Source organism: Hypanus sabinus, chromosome 1, assembly GCF_030144855.1.
Source record: "Hypanus sabinus isolate sHypSab1 chromosome 1, sHypSab1.hap1, whole genome shotgun sequence".
Classification (NCBI taxonomy): domain Eukaryota; kingdom Metazoa; phylum Chordata; class Chondrichthyes; order Myliobatiformes; family Dasyatidae; genus Hypanus; species Hypanus sabinus.
This window is the reverse complement of record NC_082706.1, coordinates 126475181-126500388: the sequence shown is the minus strand read 5'-3', so window position 1 is coordinate 126500388 and position 25208 is coordinate 126475181. Positions and strand designations below refer to the sequence as shown.

Genomic DNA, 25208 nt, shown 5'->3' with positions numbered 1-25208 from the left:
TTGTTTAAACTTTCCCCCTCACCTTAAATGCATGTCCTCTCGTGCATTTCTACCCGGGGCACAAAAAGATTCTGACTGTCTACCCTATCTATGTCTCTCATAAATTTATAAACTTCTTACAGGTCTCCCTTCAGCCTCTGATTCTCCTTAGAAAACAACCTTAGTATGCCCAACCTTTCCTTGTAGCTCACATCCTCTAATCCAGACAGCATCTTAGTAAACCTTCCCTACATCCTTCCAAAACCTTCACATACTTCAACCAGAATTGCATACGATGCCAAATGCAGCCTCCCCAAAGTTAATCTGGCTGCAATACAACTTCTTCTTATACTCAAGGTTCTGTTTAATGAAGATAAGCATGCACCCTATCAGCTTGCACAGTCACTTTCAGGGAGTTGTGATTTTGACCCAAAGATGTTTCTGCATGTCAATGCTGTTAAGTGCCTTGTTATTAACTGTATAATTTCCTTCATATCTGACCTCCCAGAGCACAACAATTATTTGGATTAAACTCCAACTACCTTTTCTCCACCCGTATCTGTAATTGATGGTTACTTACTAATTTGCATGCTGTTTTTTTATATGCAAAGGTGAGGGCTGCTTGAGAAAAAGTTTTCTGTAAACCACCTGACAGAAGGGAGCAAATAATAATGTAAACATTACTTCTATTGTTTATGATTTGTGAATAGGCATACCTCGTTTATTCTGAATTACAATTTTATTTTATGGCATTGCTGAAGCAAGCATAAATGTCAGCTTGACATACTTGGCAGTGCTCTGGTGCCTGAATCAGGCCCTGTTCCAGAATTCAATGTGTGACCTCTGTTAACACCTTGGTGTGGTTTATATAGATTGCTGTGTTCTTGAAGCTCTTGACTAATAGGTGGGATATTAAAGCCAGACCCATCGAGATGAATGTAGAAGAACCTACGACACTATAAGAAAAGAAGCGGTCACAGGCACACAGAAAAATGGACAACCACCTTTTAGGCTTCATCCTTCTATTTAGAACATGGGTGCTCTGCTGGTGCATTGCTCCTCCATCAATATCAAGTGTAATATAACAGGCCATTTGATCTTTACTCTCGTGTTTCCAAAATATTCTACCACAATTTTATTTCATGACCATTAGACCACAAGACATAACAGCAGAATGAGGCCACCTGGCCCATCAAGTCTGCTCCACTCTATCCCCCCCCCACCCTCAGCCCCACCCCCCCAGCCTTGCCCTTGTAACTTTTGATGCCATGGTCAGTCAAGAACCTATCAAGCTCTGCCTTAAATACACCCAATGATCTGGCCTGCACAACTGCCTGTGGTAATAAATTCCACAAATTCACCACCCTTTGGCTAAAGAGATTTCTCCACATCTCTGTTAAAAATGGATGCCCTTCTATCCTGATGCTGTGCCCTCTTGTCCTAGACTTCCCACCATGGAAAACATCCTTTCCACATCTACTCTGTTTAGGCCTTTCAACATTCGAAAGGTTTCAATAAGATCGCCCCATCATCCTTCTAAACTCCAGTGAGTACAGACCCAGAGCTATTAAACGTTCATAACATAAACATAAGAGATAGGAGCAGGAGTAGGCCAATCGGCCCCTCAAGCCTGCTCCGCCATTCAACAAGATCATGGCTGATCCAATCTTAACTCTCGTTTTCACCGAATCCCACAAGGCAACAGTGCCAACCAAAAGGGCACCATGCCGCCCATTTTATTTTATTATTCATCCCGCCCAAACCCATGTGATCACCCAGGGAGAAAAAAAAAACGATTTGCCAATTGAGGAGAAAAAATCTGGAAAATTCCTCTCCGACCCATCCAGGCTATCAAAAACTGGTCCAGGAGATCACGTGGCTGATCTAAACCTAGCCTCATGTCCACTTACCTGCTCGCTCACTGTATCCCCTAATGCCATTTTTATCCAGGAAAATGTCTATCTCCGTTTTGAATTTATTGAGTGTAGTAGCTTCCACAGCTCTCTGGGGCAGTAAATTCCACAGCCCCACTACCCTCTGAGTGAAGAAATTTCTCCCCATCTCAGTCCTGGAACGGCATCCCCTTATTTTAAGATTATGCCCCCTAATCCTAGTTTCGCCCATCATTGGGAACATTCTCCCCGCATCCACCCGATCAAGCCCCTTCACAATCTTATATGTTTCAATAAGATCGCCTCTCATTCTTCGGAACTCCAATGAGTAGAGTCCCAATCTACTCAACCTCTCATCATACATCAACCCACCCATCCCCAGAATTAACCTAGTGAACCTTCTCTGCACTGCCTCGAGAGCCAGTATGTCCTTTCGTAAATATGGACACCAGTTCTGCACGCAGTACTCCAGGTGTGGTCTCACCAATACCCGGTACAACTGCAGTAAGACCTCCCTGTTCTTATTCTTCATCCCCCTAGCAATAAAAACCAGCATTCCATTGGCCTTCTTGACCACCTGCTGCACTTGCATACTAACTTTTTGTGTTTCCTGCACCAGGACCCCCAGATCCCTTTGCACAGAAGCAAAGGCAGTATGATCCTCGTATGATAACCCTTTTATTCCTGGAATCATCTTTGTGAACTTCCTCTGAATCCTCTCTAATGCCAGCTCATCTTTTCTTAGATGAGGAGTCTAAAACCGTTCACAATATTCAAGGTGCCTTATAAAGCCTCAGCATTACATCCCCGCTCTTGTATTCTAAACCTCTTAAAATGAATGCTAACATTGTATTTTCCTTCCTCACCACCAACTCAACTTGGAAGTTAAGCTTCAGCATGTTCTACACAAGGACTCCCAAGTCCCTTTGCATCTTAGATTTTTGGATTTTTGCCCCGTTTAGAAAGTAGTCTGCACATTTATTTCTACTAATAAAGTACACGACCATGCATTTTCCAACATTATATTTCATTTGCCACTCTCTTGCCCATTCTCCTAATCTGTCTAAGTCCTTCAGCAGCCTTCCTGTTTCCTCAACACTACCTACCCCTCCACCAATCTTAATATCATCTGCAAAATGGGCAACAAACCCATCTATTTTATCATTCAAATCATTTATATACAGCATAAAAAGAAGCGGTCACTACACCAGCCCCTGCGGAACACCACTAGTCACTGGCAGCCAACCAGAAAAGAATCCTTTTATTCCCACTTGCTCCCAATCAGCCAATGCTCTAACCATGCCAGCAATTTTGCCCTACTCATGACTGCCATATTGCCTAATCACTTCTTTCCTATATAATATTTTGGCTTCCTTCTGTCCCAAAGAAGGGTCTTAGCCCAAAATGTCAACTCCCTTTCATTTCCATTGATGCTGTCTGTCCTGCTGAGTTTCTCCAGCATTTTCTGCATGCTTTCCTTCTCTGACCCAGAGAGCTGTGAAGGCTAAATCCTTGAATTAAAAAAAAAGCCAAGATCAGTAGATTTTTTTTCCTCTATATCGGTAGGGCGATCAAGGTTTATGAGTGTAAGGCAGAAATGTGGACCAAGGGGAAGTTGGATCTGCCGTGATTTCATTCAATATTTTCTGTTCTGGTCACTTTGTCAGCAACTACCCCCAGACTCTATACATGTCTACACAAAAGGGGAGATTTACAGTGATTATTAACCTACCAACCTGCATAGCTTTGGAACGTGGGAGAAAACTCACAGTGAATGTCTGTACAGATAGCTTCAAGAGTGAGGACTGAAACAGATGTTGCAAGTTAGTGGCTTCACTAAACTGTACCACTCTTTTTGTTTTCTAATCTTTTAAAGTTCTGATAATCAGTGATCAACTTGAAATCTCCATTCAGTTTCTTTCTCAATGGATATACCTAAACTGCTGAGAAATATTTTTATTTCTTCTTTGATATTGCTTAAACTGAGAAACTAAATTACCCTACTGCTAATTTTATTAAATTACCACAATCTTATTTGCAGTCATGTTTATTTTCCTTCTTCCTTACATTCCTTGATTAAGAAAGGCCAAAGAGGTTTACAAGATGAGGCAGGTTTTGGTACAATACTACTCCCTTTGACTGCAGAGGAAATAACCCGAGATTATAAATTTAAAGTCACTGTTCTCGGGAAAGGTCTTGGACTTGAAATGCTAATTATGTTTATCATTCCACAGATGGTGCCTGATGTGCTGAGTGTCTTTATGGTTTTAATTCAGGTTTCCAAAATCTGCAGTTTTTATTTAAAGTTAATGGGAAAAGTGTGAAAGGAGAGATGAGAAGATATTTTCTCAGTCAACATGCTGTTAGAATTTGGAAGAATTTCTTTTCCTCCAGGAACTCACCTGTTCTCACAGTGAAACCTAGCCAAAATATCACTTGCTTTGGTCTCACTGTCCAGCTGAATGGCCATGGAAACCTTTGAGAGCTTTGTGGCGTAAACGCGAATAACTCCCTCTGGTATGTCCAACTGCGGAGAAAGAGAATATTACATTTAATCTCATGCATTGAAGTGTATTCTAATAAGTAATTCTTGTTTATACCGTGTCCCTTATGGAAACCACCATATTTCAACACTGGTTATATTTACTTCACAATTACAGTGCCTGCCTAGCATTAATATGAACATATTAATATGAACTCTACTTACGAGTTAATACTAAATCTGTGGTGTAGAGGAAAGCCAAAGCCCTTACATCAACAAGACTAAACAGGATCTCAATATAATCAGCATCCCGACAGGCAAATGGGGAGAATCTCATCCAAAACAACCGAGTCTGGGGAAGGTAAGTCAAGGTTGCTGGAGTCATTAGAGAGAACCATCAGAGAACCCAGGCTGAGATAAGCAGATGAGACAGGAAACGATGAGCATCGACCTCCACCTGATGAGTGGGCCCACCCTGTGATGGGAAGGCTTGTTGCTTAAAGAATCACTGACACACCATTGCAAAATTGTTGATTTGTTGTTGCTTTGCTTCGCTTCGCTTCCTATCATTATCCAGAATGCCATTTTTGGTCTACAGGTTAAGAACCCTTCTAAGAACCTCATTTCAGGGAAAGTGCAATGGTGTAGAGAAGGGGTAGAGTAGGGAAGGGTTTTATAAGGAGTTTTGAGTTAAGAAACCTTGATTATGCAGAAAAGATTAGAAAAATAAGATTGTTCTCCTTGAGGAGGCCAAAAAGTGATCTCCAAATAAATTTAAACTCCATATGAGTTTAAATAAATTACTGTTTTGTCTCACACACAAGGGGATAACTCAAGATTATAGATGTAAAATAACCGTAAAAAGGTCTAGAGGCGAAATTACAAAATATTTTCTCATTCAGAATGTTATGATTTGGAATAAAACTACATGAAGAAATATTGGAAGTGACTCCACAACTAATTTAAACATAGAGCAAAGAAGGTGCTTGAGGAATCTTAAACAAGCTCAAGGACTGATTTTTTTTTTCCAAAGGATCAGCACATGCATCGAGTACATGGAGCTGTGATGATGAGCCGAGGGGAAATACCAGCATAGAAGTGTACCTTAAAGCTGTGCCCTGGAGTACTAGGGCTTAAGTTCATACCTGCCATGTCCCACATGGCAGGCTCCTGGTTTCTATTCCGACCTCGGGGAGAACTCCCAGATGGGGGTGAGCTGTTTCCCTTGAAGGCAGGAGGGAAAAAAAATGAAGGAGGAGTCAGCCATGTCACTCTTGTCCGTCTCCTGCTCTCGCTTTCGTTCATCTTCCGCACTTGGGCTATCATAAAGGAAGGAATCTGAGTAAGAGAAGAGAAGAGAAGAATCAGAGTAAATAACAATGAAGCTTAATAGTCAAGATTGTTCCTCTGAGAGTACAGTAAGGCTATACTCCACACACAATCTTGTTTGCACAGGAATAATTCTAACTGAAAAGATTGCAGCACAAGTACCACTGTTACCTTCCTGAAAATAACATCTCACACATCACCTCAATGAATGGCATGAATACTGCGTTACTGAAGATGAACTCAAATATTTTATCATTTATTAATCCAGTCTGTTAGCAGTCTGATGAATTACTGCTGGTCAACATCTAGCATTGAAATAAATCTTCATAAATAAGGAGCTTCCTTCCATTAGGCTTTAAACTGTTAGTGATTTTAAGAATATAATAAAATTATGGCATAACTATTCTCTTCCCTCTATTTCTCTTTCTGTACCTGATTTTATATTGAATTCATATACCCTAACCTACACCTCCTTTGCAAGCTTTGCAGTTTTTTTTTATCATTGTCATATCTGATTAGGTGAGGAGATGAAAATTTCTTATAAAGGTTAATAATGATCCAGATGTTTTGTTTTCCTCAAGTCTAAACTATCAGCATGCACATTCTGAAATGTCATGGCAACGTTGAACATCTGTATAGACAAGGGGAAGTCCAACTTATATTTATTAAATGCTCAACAACATATGCTTGTAAAATCACTACTAGCTTAAGAGAGCAAGTTGAGACCAAAGTAAATATGAGATTACTCTTCACTCTACTACACCCTCGATGACATCTGCATTGATGAAAAGTATTTCATTAGCAAATGGTCATCTTAAGGTTCAGTTCAGGCAAATTGGATGGTTACCCGACACTTGAACGTACTTGGCAACAATAAAAGTCTTCAAACCTTTTTAGAAACCTGGCAAAATTATGGTGATTAAAACTTTTAAAATTATCATGCAAATGATGGGTTGATGGGAGTGCTTTAAGTCTCATCAACATGTTTTTTTATTACCAGCCTCAGTGAAATAGTCTTCATAATATCATGGTAATCAAAGGCAACCAGCTTCCCTGAATAGCATTACATAACTAGTTTAATCTTGTGGTTTGCATTTAGCTCAGTATCTTAATTAACTCACTGACTGTTAGTCAACAAGACAACAGTATTTCAATCATTTTTCTCAGAATTGAACTCAGAACCATGGTCTTTACAGGAATTAACCTTTTCTTCCAGCCACTAATAAAAATGTTCATTCTAATTAGAAAACAATCTAAAAAGTCCATGCAATCCTGCTCTGTAAACAGGGGCAATTGTTTACGTCTGAAATTTAGAAAAAACAGTAATTCTGGAGGAAAATATTCATCAACGCCAATGAAAATCAAGGTTTTTTTTCCCTTTATTTGACATTTTTATCATTGATGATTGTTGAAGGCAAGCAAAAGGCTCTTTGACTGGTTAAGACTTTTGTAGGTAGGATTCACCACCTTAAGATCTGCAGTTACAACATTGGCTGTTGATATTCCTAGAAGCATCCCATGGCATCACTACCAACACCTGCACACACATTCCAGCCATTTCCTATTTGACCTGCCTGATCTTAGAGCTCACTCTACATTCTGAAAGTATACAGACCCATTGATGATTAGAGAAGTTCTCATAGCTGACAGACTTAATTCCTTTACAATAAGCAAAAAAATTCAAAAATATTTTATTAAAAAGGTCTATTTTATTGGCACTGTAATTTTTCTTCTGATAGGTTGCAAAGGCAACCTATCTCAGGAATACATCTAATATGACCTGCTAACCCAAATTTTGACTTTCATTGAAATTCTCAGTCTACGTATCAAAGTGCACTCATTACTGGGTTCACATACCGTCCACAGGATGTCCTGGTATTTTATAAGTAACTGGACAATATTGGCTGCCTTGGTGGCTGCTTCTGCCTCTTGATGGTTTCCAGTTCTCCCTTTACACATGAAGAGGTTTGGTGCAACAATCATGGAAACATTCCACAAGCTCATTCTGTTTTTTGCTTCATTCGCTACGACTTTGCTGAGAAATTCCAAGAAAGCCTGGAGGTTGGGGGTGGCAGTAAGAGAAGAGATTCAGTCCAGTTACCCAACCCCCAACATTTTAATTTTCATTCATCCCACATAAGGAGAAACGGCCCATTTTCAACAATATATGCTCCAAGACAATTTAAAATCCTAAGGCGTCTGGGTCCCATGTATCAAGCTACATATTCCAACTAAAGGATAAACAATGTAAATTAGCTATACATAGTGTGTAAGTACGAAGTTCATGCAAAATCTGCTCTCCCAAACCTCACCACAAAATTGTGCAATCACATTTTCACTCTACTTTCTAATACTGCAATGCTCTTCATTCCACTCTGTTAACCAATCCATGGGTTTTCTTAAATATGGTGATTATAACTATTGTAGACTATTCTCCCTGTGGTCTGGTGGAAAATACCAGCCTAATTATGCATGAAGTGAAAAAAATTCTGCACGCTGAGGCTGTTGCCGCTGAAATGAGGTGAAAGGTGAGGTATGGCAATCCAGATACTTTTCTGTTGTCAATATTCAGCACAAGTCTCTCACCTCAAGTACCAGCCACAATCCCAAAGCAAAATACACACTCAACAAATAATCAGCATCACTTAGGAATTGTCCGGTGGGTGATTCTTTTTAGCAAAAATGGCAAAGAGAAAAAGGATAAAAATTTTATCACTGGCCTCAAACACAAAATATCATGCCAGTAGAAAATTGCTCAAATCTAAATAAAATAGGAAGATACATTTTATCTTTATAGATATAGAAAGGTTCATTAGAGATGGAATTCAAACGCTATTCTAATCTTGAGCATTGGTCTATCCAGGGCACTGTAGCAAATCTCAAGTGTATCTACTCTACAGCAAATTCATGTACAAGACCCTCATGGATATCTAATCTACAAATAGATATATAGTCAACAAGATAAACATTAATCTAAGTTCAAAAATACACAGTATCATGAATATAGATTTGTACTTAAGTAATACTGTTTTTACACAACGAATGTCAGATATACTCAGTGTGAGACTGCCACAAGCTCAGATGCGATCATGCATACTTTGGGATCAGGGATACCTTAATAATGTCTCTGTTGGGATCAGGCAGTAACATGATGATAAGGTGCAGAGCCTGTAACTGCATCTTCGTCTGTGAGATATCTGAAAGCAAATCAAGTCAAATATTGAACTGTAAAATCACAACTCATTGCAATGGCAACTCTTAGATTGCTCTGTGGAGCGACATTAAAAAAAGCCCAATTTGCCCACCTTAAGCAGGTAAATACTCCCTGGAACTTTGAAAAAGTGCTGGGACATTCACCTACACATTCTGTTTAATTCCATCTCTCAAACAACAACTAAGAATAAGTCAGCTGACCATGATTTGATTGTGGGAGTTTGCTGTGTGCAAATCAGTTCCCCTTTCCTTTATTAGAACAGTGACTTCATCTTAAATGAATCTAACAGACTACAGGCTACTTTGTGTACTCAGGAAAGCCTCTGCACACATCTGTCAATCAAATGTGCACGAACTGTAGCTTGTTTTCTTCCTAGTTTATAATAAATTTTAGAATAGCCATGTTAACAAATTTTCAGTCGGTACCACTTGTCTAATTGTTTCCAATTAATATGTGAAGTACCATTGACAAATTAGTTTTCCTCATAACTAAATACTTGCTCATTGAATCAGTGCATACGCTCTTAGTCCATATTGACTTTGTAAGAGTTATTTAAATCCTGATTGTTTTTCATTTGGTGTGCAAGTTTGGGAGGATCAAATTCTGCAGGAGTATAAAAACTGATTATTTATAACTTTAGAAAGTCAGTTCACTTTTAAATTTTGTTTTCCAACATTTGGTAAGGGGAGGTAGAATACATTTACTTGGAAACTCACAGCAGTCAATGGAACCAAATCCACTTGTGGTAGAGAACTTTGGTCATTTCTTTTGAAGTTGTTTTTGTGAGTTTGCAATGAATAGACCAGTGATCAGGTCTGCTACAATAGTGCAGTCGCTGAATTTCCAAAGTACTTTATGTGCTGCAAGGTGCTTTGTGTGAATAACAGAATTTTGGGCAGAGGCTGAATATTCGTAATTCACATTACTAAACAGGGATGTCTTCCCCAATCTTCACCTCTAGCCAACAGACAACAGGAATGGAATGACTAACATGGCCATTATTTTACACGTGCAGTGAGTCTGAATAACGCTGGAAAGACAGACACACACAAAAATGCAAGAGGATAGATAACACAGGCAGACATTTACAACTTCTTTGTGTTGCTCCTATGTCTTACATTGCACAGCTGCAAAAGCAGGCAGATACTCGGCTGTCAGCAACGGATAGGGCAGTTCTCGGATGAATGTCTTTAGTAAACAGGCTACATCATTATGATGGACTTGTTCCCAGTCAAAGGAGTCATAAAATTTTGCCTCCAGCTCTTGGCGATAATTCTGTGGATGTAAGTAGCATCAATTTAAATCCAGCACTTAAACCTATATTTATTCAGTTAACTGAACGCAGAAAGCTACTGTACTGATAACAAAAGCTGAAATTACTAAAGGAGAGCGCTAACCTTGCAAGATAGAGATAAACATGGCCTCTGTCCATGGCTGAAAAGAGTTAGAAGGGGTTGGTCCCTTTAACAACCCTTGACAGCCAGGGTCAAACTTTATGGTGGACGAGATCCTAAATGGCAACTTTTTTTTAAATGTTCTTTCATGCACCTGTAATCTCCCACACTCAACTTCCCTTATGAATAAGTTTTTCCAAAAAAATTTTATAACCCCTGACTCAGTAATAGAAATCTTTATTTTGCCATAATAGTACCTTATAAAATTTACTTCATTTTAAATCTCTTCTCCCTCAGAAAATAGCTCTTCAATTTAATTATAAATCAAATATTATAGTCACCTGCAGTCCTTACTTTTCAAGAAACAGAAAATTCCAAACACGAGATTTCTCTCTAAACAATTATACTGCTCTTTAATTTTCTAAATGACAGGGTGTACTAAATGGTACTTTCTTGCCTTCTTTGCAGAGTAAATTAATTATTCCTGATATTGTCCCATTAAGTATTCACTCATTAAATAATCGGTGAAATAACTTTGGTATTTAGTATTTGGATGAAGTTTCCAATATGCCCATTCTCCCTGAGCATTTGATGATTGAAGGAATGTTATGTGGAGCCCCTGGTGAACGAGCAAGCATCAGGATGTTTTAGAATCCCAAATGAATATTGGCCAAGAAGATACGACTCAAATGAGGGTCACCAAATTCACCTGTCTGAATTGTCTGAAAACATCAGTTAATGGACATTTCTAAGATTTGGCCCAAGTAGCTAAATGTTGCTGTAACAAGGAATAGATTAGAGGTGAACTTAAAAGCTCTTCAGTGAATAATTGGGGCAGAAACCAAAGCAAGAAATCTTAAGTTCCTTCATCTTCAGAACGTGTTTCATCTTCATCATATGAAGAATAATGTTAGCACATTGCATAACCTTCATTGTAACTTTAACCACTAGATATGAATGGTAGCAACTTTGACGGACGTGGGGTTTGCAGTAGATAATGGGAATAGTACTACAAAATTTAGCTCCTCTAGCTTATTCTACCATTCAGTTGAATCAAGGCAGCTATTCCAGCATTTATCCATCCTTGTTTCATATCCATTGATATCCATCACTCAATCAAAGCCCCCAATCTCATTCTTGAAGTTCAACTGGCCTGAAGTCAACAACCTTCTGCAAAAGTATGTTTGAAATTGACACTGTGTGAAAAATGCTTCTTTATTTTAATCCCTCAATGCCCAGCTCTAACTTTGTTAGGATTTCTCTTCTGGAGGAAATACATTTTATGTAAATATTCTTAAACTACGATTAAAACATTAAAGAACACAATTAAATCTCCTTGCATATTTTTAGACTGAAGCCAAATATTACTGGCCTTGTTTAATTTAACCCTTAAAAACCATCCTAGTCCTGTATTATCTTGAAGAATCTCCCGTGCCTTCTTAAAAACCGACTGGCTATTCAGGAGATACAGTAGCAAAAATTGGCTTAACAACAAAAGTATCAATCCCTCAGTTTTTGAATTCTTTACCTCTTGAAATAAAGGCTAATGTTCTATTTGCCTTCCAGTTATGTTTGTCTACCTATGTACTAGCTTTGCTTATTTGCTGAGATAAACACACAAATCTCTGTGCTCCACACAATTCATAGTTTTCCAGAAATAGACAGGATCGGCTTCTCAAGGGTGGAAATGGAAAGGGTGAAGGGCACAGTGATAAAGTAAACGGATCAGTTGAAGGAGAGGGCAGAACTATGGAAGAAGGTTAATGATGAATGGACGTGAAATGAGATGAGAATGAATTAAAGAAAACTTGGATAAGGCAGAGGCAGTGAAGCAAACTTCTCAGCTAGAACAACATTGCCTGGGTTCAAGAGATCTTGATGATGCTGGAAATCTTGACAAGACGTTTAGGGAGATCAGCAAGTCAGGCAGAATCTATGAAGAGAAATGCACAGCGCGCTAATGAAGGGTCTCAGCCCAAAAACTCAACTGTTCATTTCCATCCATAAATCCAGCTTGACCTGCTGAGTTCCTCTTGCATTTTGTATGTTGTGTTCATTTCCTAGGCTGTTTGTGTGTGCAGTGGAAAAAAAGGTGTGTGGTGGGGAACTAAACAGACCAGGCACCTACTATATTGGGAAGATTTTGATCTCTTTCTGGCAAAGTCAATCTGAACCCAAAACTTGATTTTAATTCAGACCGTCACTCAGCAGAGCAGCACACCATCCTAACTTTGGCAGGTCAAGGAGATTTTAACCCGGGTCCAGCCAGGCTGTGTCCCAAACTATCAGGTCAAGGAGATTTTAACCCAGGTACAGGCAGGCTGGGGCCCAAGATATCAGCCAGGAAACATGGGGCAGGATATCAGAGGCTGCTAAACCACCAGGAAAGGTATGTAGTTGCATGACATGGGAACACATGGTGTGTGATGGGAGAGGAAATTTAAACAGATCGGAAGAGCATTCATGCTCCACCCAACAAGCCCTGCCCCCCGGGGCCAGGAACCCATACCTACTGTATTGAAAAGGGAAAATGCTGTGTCTTTTTCACGAACTGTACCACTTGGACCATCATCAAAACCTGCTGTATGAACATGAAGGCGGACATTGTTAATTTCCTCAAGAATCCTTCTGACCTCCCCTGAATATCATTACTTGGGAAGAAAAGATCAGAACCTGCTCAGGTAAAAGCGTAATGGGTCAAATGGTTCTTTGCCATACACTTTCAAGATTCCATAAAGTGCTGTGGACTAATTTCAATCTATTTGGTCAGTTCCTGCTGATCTCACTCTGATACTTGTCCAGGCTGAGATCCCACTAGAAGGCGAAGCATGATGAATCTTTTAATGAGACCATGATCAGCTGATGTGAATTTTCCAGATTCCTTCAGTTCTTTGACTCTCTAGAATACAGCATATGTTTGGTATACATGCAACTTGCAGTCTTTCAATGTACATATAAGGCAGCAGAAGATCACCACACAAAGAGCAAAGGAAATGCTTGAAGGATTAGTCACTCATGACTATCTTCTGCTCCTCTCCAACTGACCTCTTTTTACCAAGAAATGCAAACAAAAATGAGAACCATTGAAACAGAATATGCAATTCCATAACCTCAATACCACTTCATGCTTTCTTTCATAAAACAATGATTCAGAAATGATCATTATTAGATGGATATGTAGCCCATTGAATCCTGCATCTGCAGAATCTACTCAGAGTTATAAAGTTGGGCTCTTAGGCCCAATTGGTCCATCCCAACCGAGATTCCCATCCATGCTAGTCCCATTTGCCCACATTTCACTCCAAATCCCCAAAACTTTTCCTGTAAAATGCTTACTTTCATAAATAAGAAAAAATTAGAAAACAAACCCATGGATATTTTACATAAACCCTTTTTGTTATAACTATAGAGGTACACAGAATGTTTAAATATTCTCATACCTGAAAACTAAAATTAACCCTCCATTTCCCCAGAAAATTTACAATTTTAAGTTTCAGTTTGGGATATTTAATTCCTTGTTTATATTAAATATCATCCTGGCTTGATGCTTTTCCTATTTATTGAGCCATCATCTAGAACCATCCTCCAATAATATGTTTAAAAAATGATATCTGCACATCTTATCAGCTCTTTCCAGTTGAAATCCCTAAATCCAGATGTAGACCGTGCACATCTCAACCATTATCATTACACCCTGCTGCAAAGAGAGAAGATTTGAAGGGTCACACAAGCCACAAACCCTGCCTGACCTGAAGGTAGCTATTACTGCGGTGGAGCCTGAAAGGGTTGATTCAAGCTGACTGATACCATACCAGACAATATCATCTAACAAGGGATGCAGATGCTAGAATCGGATTCTGACTCTGCAGCACCAAACAATCTGCTGCAGGAACTCAGTGGGTCAGGCAACATCTGTAGGAGGAAACAAACTGTTGAGGTTTTGGTTTGTTGTTGGCCCCAATGCAAGATTTTGATCTGAAACATTGACAATCCCTTCCACCCCGTACACAGATGGTGCCTCAGTTGGTGCCTCAGTTGGTATCAATAATATTCAATTGCTCAGCTAAGCTCAGCAAGTCAAGCCAAAGTGGAGATTAAATGCCAGTGCACCTGGCCTGCCTCTTTGCTGTGGGCTCAATACTGAACAGAAAAGTGAGGTAAAGAAAGGACGTTGCCCTTCATATCTGCCACTTACATAGAAACATAGAAAATAGGTGCAAGAGTAGGCCCTTCGGCCCTTTGAGCTTGCACCGCCATTCAGTATGATCATGGCTGATCATCCAGCTCAGAACCCTGTACCTGCTTTCTCTCCATACCCCCGATCCCTTTAGCCACAAGGGCCATATCCAATTTCCTCTTAAATATAGCCAATGAACCGGCCTCAACTGTTTCCTGTGGCAGAGAATTCCACAGATTCACCACTCTCTGTGTGAAGAAGTTTCTCCTCATCTCGGTCCCTAAAAGGCTTCCCCTTTATCCTTAAACTGTGACCCCTCGTTCTGGACTTTCCCAACATCGGGAACAATCTTCCTGCATCTAGCCTGTCCAATCACTTTAGAATTTTATACGTTTCAATAAGATCCCCCCTCAATCTTCTAAATTCCAGTGAGTATAAGCCAAGTCGATCCAGTCTTTCTTCATATGAAAGTCCTGCCATCCCAGGAATCAATCTGGTGAACCTTCTCTGTACTCCCTCTATAGCAAGAATGTCTTTCCTCAGATTAGGGGACCAAAACTGCACACAATACTCTAGGTGCGGTCTCACCAAGGCCTTGTACAACTGCAGTAGAACCTCCCTGCTCCTGTACTCAAATCCTTTTGCTATGAATGCCAACATACCATTTGCCTTTTTCACTGTCTGCTGTACCTGCATGCCCACCTTCAATGACTGGTGTACAATGACACCCAGGTCTCGTTGCATCTCCCCTTTTCCTAATCGGCCACCATTCAGGTAATAATCTGTTTTCCTGTTCTTGCAACCAAAGTGGATAACCTCACATTTATCCACATTAAATTGCATCTGCCATGAATTTGCCCACTCACCTAACCTATCCAAGTCACCCTGCATCCTCTTAGCATCCTCCTCACAGCTAACACTGCCGCCCAGCTTCGTGTCATCCGCAAACTTGGAGATACTGCATTTAACTCCCTCGTCTAAATCATTAATATATATTGTAAACAACTGGGGTCCCAGCACTGAGCCTTGCGGTACCCCACTAGTCACTGCCTGCCATTCTGAAAAGGTCCTGTTTACTCCCACTCTTTGCTCCCTGTCTGCCAACCAATTCTCTATCCACATCAATACCATACCCCCAATACCGTGTGCTTTAAGTCTGCATACTAATCTCCTGTGTGGGACCTTGCCAAAAGCCTTTTGAAAATCTAAATATACCACATCCACTGGCTCTCCCCTATCCACTCTACTAGTTTCATCTTCAAAAAATTCTATAAGATTCTTCAGACATGATTTTCCTTTCACAAATCCATGCTGACTTTGTCCGATGATTTCACCTCTTTCCAAATGTGCTGTTATCACATCTTTGATAACCGACTCCAGCATTCTCCCCACCACCGATGTCAGACTAACCAGTCTATAATTCCCTGGTTTCTCTCTCCCTCCTTTTTTAAAAAGTGGGGTTACATTAGCCACCCTCCAATCCTCAGGAACTAATCCAGAATCTAAGGAGTTTTGAAAAATTATCACTAATGCATTCACTATTTCTTGGACTACTTCATTAAGCACTCTGGGATGCAGACCATCTGGCCCTGGGGATTTATCTGCCTTTAATCTCTTCAATTTACCTAACACCACTTCCCTACTAACATGTATTTCCCTCAGTTCCTCCATCTCACTAGACCCTCGATGCCTTACTACTTCCGGAAGATTATTTATGTCCTCCTTAGTGAAGACAGAACCAAAGTAGTTATTCAATTGGTCTGCCATGTCTTTGTTCCCTATGATCAATTCACCTGTTTCTGACTGTAAAGGACCTACATTTCTCTTGACCAATCTTTTTCTTTTCACGTATCTATAAAAGCTTTTACAGTCAGTTTTTATGTTCCCTGCCAGCTTTCTCTCATAATCTTTTTTCCCTTTCCTAATTAAGCACTTTGTCCTCCTCTGCTGGTCTCTGAATTTCTCCCAGTCCTCAGGTATGCCGCTTTTTTTTTGCTAATTTATATGTTTCTTCTTTGGACTTGATACTATCCCTAATTTCCCTTGTCAGCCACGGGTGCACTACCTTCCCTGGTTTATTCTTTTGCCAAACTGGGATGAACAATTGTTGTAGTTCATCCATGCGATCACTTCACACCAGGACTAGCAATGCTCAAAAATTAAAAGTCACCAACTCCGTGGAAAAGGTGTAATTAAATCTTTGTCTTCTTTTTCTTGATTTCAATATTCTGAATTATTTATTCTTTTAGAATGTTTTAACCAAATACTTTAATTTTATTTATTCATTTATATCTGTCTGGAAGTGTTTATAATATTTCCTACTCTGAACCATTTACAAAGAGCTTAAAAGCCTTTTCCTACTCTGAACCATTTACAAAGGCTTAAAAGCCTTTAATCACTCATTGATTAGCAGCCTCACATAAAGCATCACATGACCACTGGTGTATGAAATACTGTTCACTGAAAGGAAAGTGAGAAGTGACCCTCTTACCTTCATTCGTGAAGCAGATCCAGGTACTCGCAGAATTCCCTCAGCATCTAAGCCAGTTTCCTCCATTCTTGACAAAAGCTACGGCATAGAATTATTACACATTTAGTCTGCTCCTAATATTCCAATGAGGCAAAATATACCAGTCACTGCACAGCCGCATTGCCATAGACATCCATACTGACTTTCAGCAGATCGGAAGTCTGTTGTGCATGTTCTTCATCTCAACCATCACATTAAAGGCACTCTGACACAGCTGGAATTTTACCCATATTTTCATTGACAGTCTGGTATGGAAACACTAATGCCCTTGAATGGAAAATCCTAGAAAAAGTAGTGAATCCAGCCCACCCCACCACTGATCACATCCACACCGAGTGTGGTCACAGGAAAGCCTCATGGAGGCTTTCCTGTGACTAAGCAAAACTACCTGTGTGGCCTAGATGTTAACAAGTCACACAAAGGCACACTTTGAAGTCATTGAGCCCAAGATTTTCAGACAACTACCCTCTCTCTCTCCTGCCTTGGAGCCAAAGATTTCACAGAGGGAACCCACAGAATTATTAGGGTCACATCCCATTTTTCATGAAGTGTATCTTCCCTGGAACCCAGCCAAGGATAATATGGCTTTATGACTTAATGACTTAAAAGCCTCTATTCACCTTTTATGTGTATTGCAATCTACTCTACAGCTGAGTACACCATTAGAAGTGCTTTTACTGAGCATTTATTTTACAAATTCCAAAGATAGCCTCTTACTGATTTTTCCAGGCACTGTTCCACAAAGCTCACCATCAGGCCCTCTCCCTCCAAGGCATTGCATCCTTCTTTAACTTTGGTATCAATAGTAAATGTAATATTCTAATTGGGATCCAATACAACTAACTGATCAATTTCCCACAAATTACTTTAAAGCTCCTTTAAGGTCATTATTGTGTTTAAAAGTCTAGGTCATACTATTTTACTGATACTATTTCTTTGAGCCTTAACATATGCCTCAGTGGACATCATTTTCTTGTTCACCTTTGTTACACAAATGTGCAATCATTAGATTTAACTCAAAATGCAAACATATGTTGCAATTATTTCCCACTTGATGAAAAGAGAACATACATTGAACCAAGACATTCAGTGCAACTGTCAGACTGTTAACAGAGTTGTAACAGCACAGAAAAGAGCCCTTTGGCCAATACAACATATACAAAATGCTGGAGGAACTCAGCAGGTCAGGAGCATCAAAAGAAGGAAACAAGTAGAATCACTTGTGTTTATGATTGGCCCATAGTTATCTTTCCAACCAAGATGTACATTCATGCTAATCCCATTTTCTAGCACTTGACTCATACCCTTCATCACTGACATGACACCAGCTTGTTACACTAAACCCAATGAAGATGTAGTGTCCAAGCTTGCCAATCAAAATTATTTAACAAATTCAAGCCAAAAAAAAGGCCTAGGACGTGAGATGAGAACCTCAATGAGACATCACTCCAAACCCAAAGCTAGTACTTAAAGGCTGACAGGACAAAGTAACTCCTTTGTTGCACTCAGAATTAATGATTTGCTGAGAAGAGTGCATTGAACTCAACTTCTCAAAATCAATTCTATACACTGCAAATTTCCAAATTGCAAACATAGGGAAGTTGCCATTTTGCAGCCAGGTACCAGTGGCTGACCCTCCAAAACGCTCCTTGCTTACACACTATCCCAGCTCTACCATATTGACAGGAACACTAGAGGCAAAAGAGAATAGTGAACACAGCCTGGACCAGAATGGCCCCAGTCCTCACCACCATGGAAGCAACTACATGATGCTCTGCTTCAAGAAGACAGCATCTATCTTCAAGGATCCGCACCATCCATCAGACAGAAGGTACAGAAGCCAGAACTCCTACACTACTATGTTCAGGAACAGCTACCATCACTACAACAATCAGGTTCTTGAACTGACCTGCACAACCCTAATTCTACCTCTTAGACATTTCCTTTCCTTTTGCTTTTTTTTTAAAAAAACAAAACTGTCTTTTTCTTCATTGTCTTGTATAATTTAGACCACATATAGAAGCAGAATTAGGCCATTTGGCCCATTCACTCTGCTCTGCCATTTCATCATGGCTGATACAATATTCTTCTCAGCCCCAATCCCCTGCCTTCTCCCCGTATCCCTTCATGCTCTGACAAATTGAGAACCTATCAACCTCTGCCTTAAAAATACATAAAGACCTGGCCTCCTGTGGCAAAGAGTTACATAGATTCACCACTCTCATCAAAGAAATTCCTCCTCAGCTTGGTTCTAAAAGGACACACCTCTATTCTGAGGCTGTATCCTCTGCCCTTAGACTCTCCCACCAAAAGAAACCTCCTCTCCACATCCACTCTATCAAGGCCTTTCACTATACGATAGGTTTCAATATCAGACTTCATTCTTCTGAATTCTAGTGAATACAGGCCCTGAGCCATCACTCTTCATATGACAAGCAATTTCATACGTACAATTTATGTATGATCTGTGTTCTGTGTGTTGTCTGAATCTATATGCCTGTGATGCTACTGCAAGTTTTTCATTATGCTCATTCCTCAGCACACTTGCACAATTGACAACAAACTCAATATGATTTTGCTGACTGAATCAATTTTATATGAAATTTAGTTTTTCAGGTTGAATCTACCTGAAGAAAAAAATGCAAGGGACCATGAATCACCAATTGACAAGGAAGTCAAGGGGGTCCTAAGTTTTCAAATGTTTAACTAGAATCATGGTAACTTAAAAACAATGTGGACTCCTGCTGAAGTAGTGCCTCAGGCATCAAAGCACTAGTGCCCTCTCCACCACACACTGACCCAACTAAACAGAGGAAGTGGTTGTTGATTCAGAGCCAAGACAATCATCAGGAGGGAATTAAACTACAATATTCTCCAGCAACTGGTAATCAGTGGAAGACTGTCTACAACACACGCAAGGATACCTTTGACAGTAATTCACAAACTAAAACCCAGCCGGCATAATCCCAACTCAGACTTCTCTTTGCTTATTTTGCAGACATTGATTGTTGTGTACCTGTGCAATCTACAGCATGGCTTCACGCTCAAGGTCTGATTAAATGTTGCATGCACTACAGCCCCCCTTGCTATCCTTCTCTTGCAGCTAAGCAGCCAGCAAGCAGATGTTAAATACGATTCCAATCAGACATCTCTCTTTAACTATTGCACTTACTTTTTGAAAGATGAGAGGAATTTTTGTTCCTGGAACTTTCTTCTGATCATTTTCAAGCAATGTTGTGAGAGGAACACCAAAGAGACCAGTTTCTGCAACAAAAATCATCAAGCAAATCATTTTGTTAGAACATCTACCAGTTATTTTTACAGAGTTAAAGAATCAAAGTTATACAGCATGGTCCATAATGACCAAGATATCTATCTGAGCTAATCTTGTACGTCTGCATTTGGCCTGCATTCCTGTAAACCTTTTTCTATCCATGTATCTGTGTAATTGTTTAATACAAATTATAATTGCACCCATCTCTTCAGCTTCATCTGGGAGCTCCTTCCATATAGCCAATACCCAACAATCTCTGTGTGAAAAGTTTCACTTAAGCACCTTTTAACCCTTTCCCCTCTCACCTTCAATCTGTGTCCTTCAGTTTTATATTCATCACCCCTTGAATAAAGAGTGTGACCATTCACTTGATTGATGCCGTTGATAATTTTATAAACTCTACAAGGTCACACCTGAGCCTATTACTCTCCTGGAAAAAGTCATTACCTATTCCAGTCTTGTCTAACAACTCAAGTCCTCCAATCGCAGTAACATCCTCACAAACCCTTTCAGCACCATTTTGTACAGCATAGAACCAGGCCCATGTACACCAGAGAATGAAAAGCCAAACACGTACTGGTCCCATTCACCAACAGCTGTTAGTACAGCTGCAAACTCCATAACCATAATATATAGGAGCAGAATTAGGCCATTTGGCCCACTGAGTCTGCTCTGTCATTCCATCATGGCTGATCCAATTTTCCTATCAGCACCAATCTCCTGCCTTCTCCCTCTATCCCTTCATGCCCTGACCAATAAAGAATTTATCAGCCTCTGCCTTAAATATACATAAAGACTTGGCCTCCACAGCTGCCTGTGGCAAAGAATTCCAAAGATTCAAAACTCTCTGGCTAAAGAAATTCCTCTTCACCTCCATTCTAAAAGGATGCCCTCTATTTGGAGGCTGTGTTCTCTGCTCTTAGACTCTCCCGTTGAAGGAAACATCCTCTCCACATGCACTCTACCAATGCCTTTCATTAAATAGATTTCAATGAGGTCACCCCTCATTCTTCCGAATTCTGCAGTCATCATAGGACAAGTCATTCAATCCTGGAATAATTTTTATGAACCTCTTTTGAACCATCTCCAATGTCAGCACATCCTTTTTTTTTTAAAGAAAATATAAGTGGCCCAAAACACCTTTGCTTTTATATTCCAGTCCTCTTGAAATGAATGCTGACATCATACTTGCCTTCCTCAACAGAGACTCAACCTGCAAATTAACCCGTCCCTTTACACCTGAGCTTTTTTAAAATTTTCTCTCCACTGAGAAAAGAGTTTATTTCTTCTACCAAACTGCATTACCATACACTTCCCAACACTTTTCTACCTGCCACTTCTTTGCCCATTCTCCTAAACTTAAGTCCTTCTGTAGCTTCTCTACTTCCTCAAAACTACCTGCCCCTCCACCTAGCTTCATATTGTCTGCAAACTTTGCAACAAAATCATCAATTTCATCATCCAAATCATTGGCATAACAATGTAAAAAGAATCAGTCCCAACACAGAACCCTATGGAATACCACTAGTGACCGGCAGTCAACCAGAAAAGACTCCCTTTTGTCCCACTCTTTGTCTCCTGCCAATCAGCCACTGCTTTATCCATGCTAGAATGGTCTCATAGCTTGTTAAGCAGCCTTATGTGTGGTACCTTGTCAAAGGTTTTCTGAAAATCCAAGTACAAAGCATCAAGCGATTCTCCTTTACAAGAATCTGTCTACAAGAAGGGTCAGAGCCGTCTCTATTTCCTGAGGAGACTGACGTCCTTTAACATCTGCCGGATGATGCTGAGGATGTTCTACGAGGCTGTGGTGGCCAGTGCTATCATGTTTGCTGTTTTGTGCTGGGGCTGCAGGCTGGGTAGCAGACACCAACAGAATCAACAAATTCATTCATAAGGCCAGTGACGTTGTGGGTGTGGAACTGGACTCTCTGACGGTGGTGTTTGAAAAGAGGATGCTGACCAAGTTGCATGCCATCTTGGACAATGACTCCCATCCACTCCATAATGTACTGGTTAGGCACAGGAGTACATTCAGCCAGAGACTCATTCCACCGAGATGTAACACTGAGGAAGTCATTCCTGCCTGTGGCCATCAAACTTTACAACTTCTCCCTTGGAGTGTCAGACACCCTGAGCCAATAGGCTAGTCCTGAACTTATTTCCACTTGGCATGATTAAATTATTTTTATTTATTTATGCTTTTATATTGCTATATTTCTTCACTATTTTTGGTTGGTGTGGCTGTAACAAAACCCAATTTCCCTCGGGATCAATAAAGTATGTCTGTCTGTATCTATCATATTTGGGTTTTTTTTTTAAGAATATGTCAATAGACTTCTCAGGCTAGATTTTCCCTTGAGGAAACCCTGCTGACTATGGCCTATTTTATCAAGTACCCCAAAACCTTGTCCTTAATAATCAACAATATTTTTCTAACCACTGAGGTCAGACTAACTTATAGTTTCCTTTCTTCTGCCCCTCTCCCTTCTTGAAAAGTGGAGTGATATTTGCAATTTTCCAGTCTTCCAGACCATTCCAGAATCCAGTGATTCTTGAAAGATCATTACTAATCCCTTCACAATCTCATCAGCTACCTCTTTCAGAATTTTGTGGTGTGCACCATCTGGTCCAGGGACCCATCAGTTTTCAAAGCGTTGTGGTAACTTCACATACTTCACGAACCCTGACACCTAGAACTTCCACCACACTTCTGGTGTCTTCCACAGTGAAGAATGATGCAAAATACTGATGAACGCCTGAAACGTCAACAACGCTTCTCCCTATAGATGCTGCCTAGCCTGCTGTGTTCCACCAGCATTTTGTGTGTGTTGTTGTTTGAATTTCCAGCATCTGCAGATTTCCTGGTGTATGCAAAATACTTATTAAGTTTGATTGCCATACTCTTGTCCCCCATTACTATCTCTCTAGCATCATTTTCCAGTGGTCCGATATCCACTCTCACTTCCCTTTTACACTTTATGTATCTGAAGAAACTTTTGGTATCCTCCTTAATATAATTGGCTAGCTTACTTTCATATTCCATAATGAATTTTTTAGTTGCCTTCTGTTGGTTTTTAAAAGCTTCCCAATCCTCTAACTTCCCACTAATTTTTGCTCTATTATATGCCCTCTCTTTGGCTTTTATGTTGACTTTGGCCTCTCTTGTTAGTCATCTTTCCTTTAGAATATTTAGAATATTTCTTCCTCTTTGGGATAAAATTCCAATTTGCTTCCAGAAATTCCAGCCATTGCTGCTCTGCCATCATCCTTGTCAGTGTTCTTTTCCAATCAATTCTGGTCATCTCCTCTCTCATGCCTCTGTAATTCCCTTTGCTCTACTATAACACTTATACACCTGACTTTAGCTTCTCCTTTTCAAATTTCAGGGTGAATTCAATCATATTATCATCACTTTCCCCTAAGGGTTCTTTTACCTCAAACTTTCTCATCAATGCTGGTTCATTATACAAAAGCCAATCCAGAATAACTGGTCCCCTAGTAGCTCAATCACAAGCTGCTCTAAAAAAGCCCTCTCATAGCACTCTAGAAATTCTTCCTCCTGGGATCCAGCACCAATCTGATTTTCCCAATCTACCTAAACATTGACGTCCCCTTGACTATTGTAACACTGCCCTTTTGGCATGCATTTTCTATCCCTCGTTGTCATTTTTAGGGCACATTCTTACTACTGTTTGGGGGTCTGTATACAACTCACATCAGGGTCTTTTTACCCTTGCAATTCCTTGGTTCTATCCACAATGATTCAACATCTCCTGATCCCATGTCACCTCTTTCTAATGATTTGATTTTACCCTCAGGTTTAACCATTCAATTCCTTCAGTCCCATTTCCAATAAAATGTAATTTGTAGCTAATTCAAACAACACACACAAAATGCTGGTGGAACACAGCAGGCCAGGCAGCACCTATAGGGAGAAGCACTGTCGACGTTTCGGGCCGAGACTCTTCGTCCTGACTGAAACGTCGACAGCGCTTCTCCCTATAGATGTTGCCTGGCCTGCTGTGTTCCACCAGCATTTTGTGTGTTGTTTGAATTTCCAGCATCTGCAGATTTCCTCGTGTTGTGGCTAATTCATTTTGTTTTCGCAACTTCAGAACCAGAAAGTCTCAATCCAAAAACTTTTAGCACAAAATATCTAGACTGCCAAAATAGCAAAGTTCTGGAGGAGTGCTGCACTGACACAATAAAAGTAATAATATTTATAGCCACTTAAAACTGAGACCAATCAAGCAGTTCAGGGAAAAAAAGACATGCATGAAATAATCATCTTCAATAATGTACACACATTCATAATGCATTTATATTATTGAGTAATGGAACTTGAGACTGACACGACAGCATACAGGGACAACTTCACCAACAGCTTATAGCACAAGTAAATACACAATGAATAGCAGATCAAGATAGAGTGATAATAAAAAAATATCTACAACTGGTATCATCTCAAAGTCATGACATCATAGCATTAAACAATTAAGCTGAAACAGCAATATATTTATGTAAATCTCCAGAAAGCCACAATACTAAACACCACTAGAGTTGTCTGAAAGATCCTAGCAATTGAGAAATCGGTGTCTTTGGCTATGCCCACACCCCAGTTTTTCCCAGCATGAACTGGGAATAAGTAAAAAGTAAAAGACAAAAAAGATGTCAGGTTAAATAAATAGGTTCTGAGCTGGTGTTTAAAATTGTCAACTGAGTCTGCATCCTTTACAGTTTTAGGTATTGAGTTTCATAGTTTAGCGATGTAACTGACCTGCCAACTATATCTTGAAGGAGATTTTTTTTTAACTTAAGAGACCTGAGCAGTCTAGCGGAATTATAAAACAAAAGTGATTCTGTGAAAGGCCCCTTCTACTCTTCTTCCAGTGTACATAATGTATACCATGGTACTATTTTAAAAAAAGGAGGGC

The 25208-nt window shown here is 39.9% G+C and overlaps 1 protein-coding gene across 5 annotated transcripts in view; it reads right to left on the bottom strand.

Annotated features, from left to right (window-relative positions):
- arhgap28 (Rho GTPase activating protein 28) overlaps positions 1 to 25208 on the bottom strand; it is a 209344-nt gene that overhangs the window by 5005 nt on the left and 179131 nt on the right. For all 5 annotated transcript variants that reach the window (XM_059975968.1, XM_059975940.1, XM_059975949.1 and 2 more), the window contains 7 exons: positions 20170 to 20261; positions 16959 to 17036; positions 10015 to 10171; positions 8797 to 8879; positions 7540 to 7737; positions 5458 to 5691; positions 4274 to 4398 (listed from right to left, as the gene is read on the bottom strand). In XM_059975968.1, coding sequence (XP_059831951.1) covers positions 4274 to 4398; positions 5458 to 5691; positions 7540 to 7737; positions 8797 to 8879; positions 10015 to 10171; positions 16959 to 17036; positions 20170 to 20261 — 967 coding nt within the window. The remainder of the gene's footprint in view (positions 1 to 4273; positions 4399 to 5457; positions 5692 to 7539; positions 7738 to 8796; positions 8880 to 10014; positions 10172 to 16958; positions 17037 to 20169; positions 20262 to 25208) is intronic.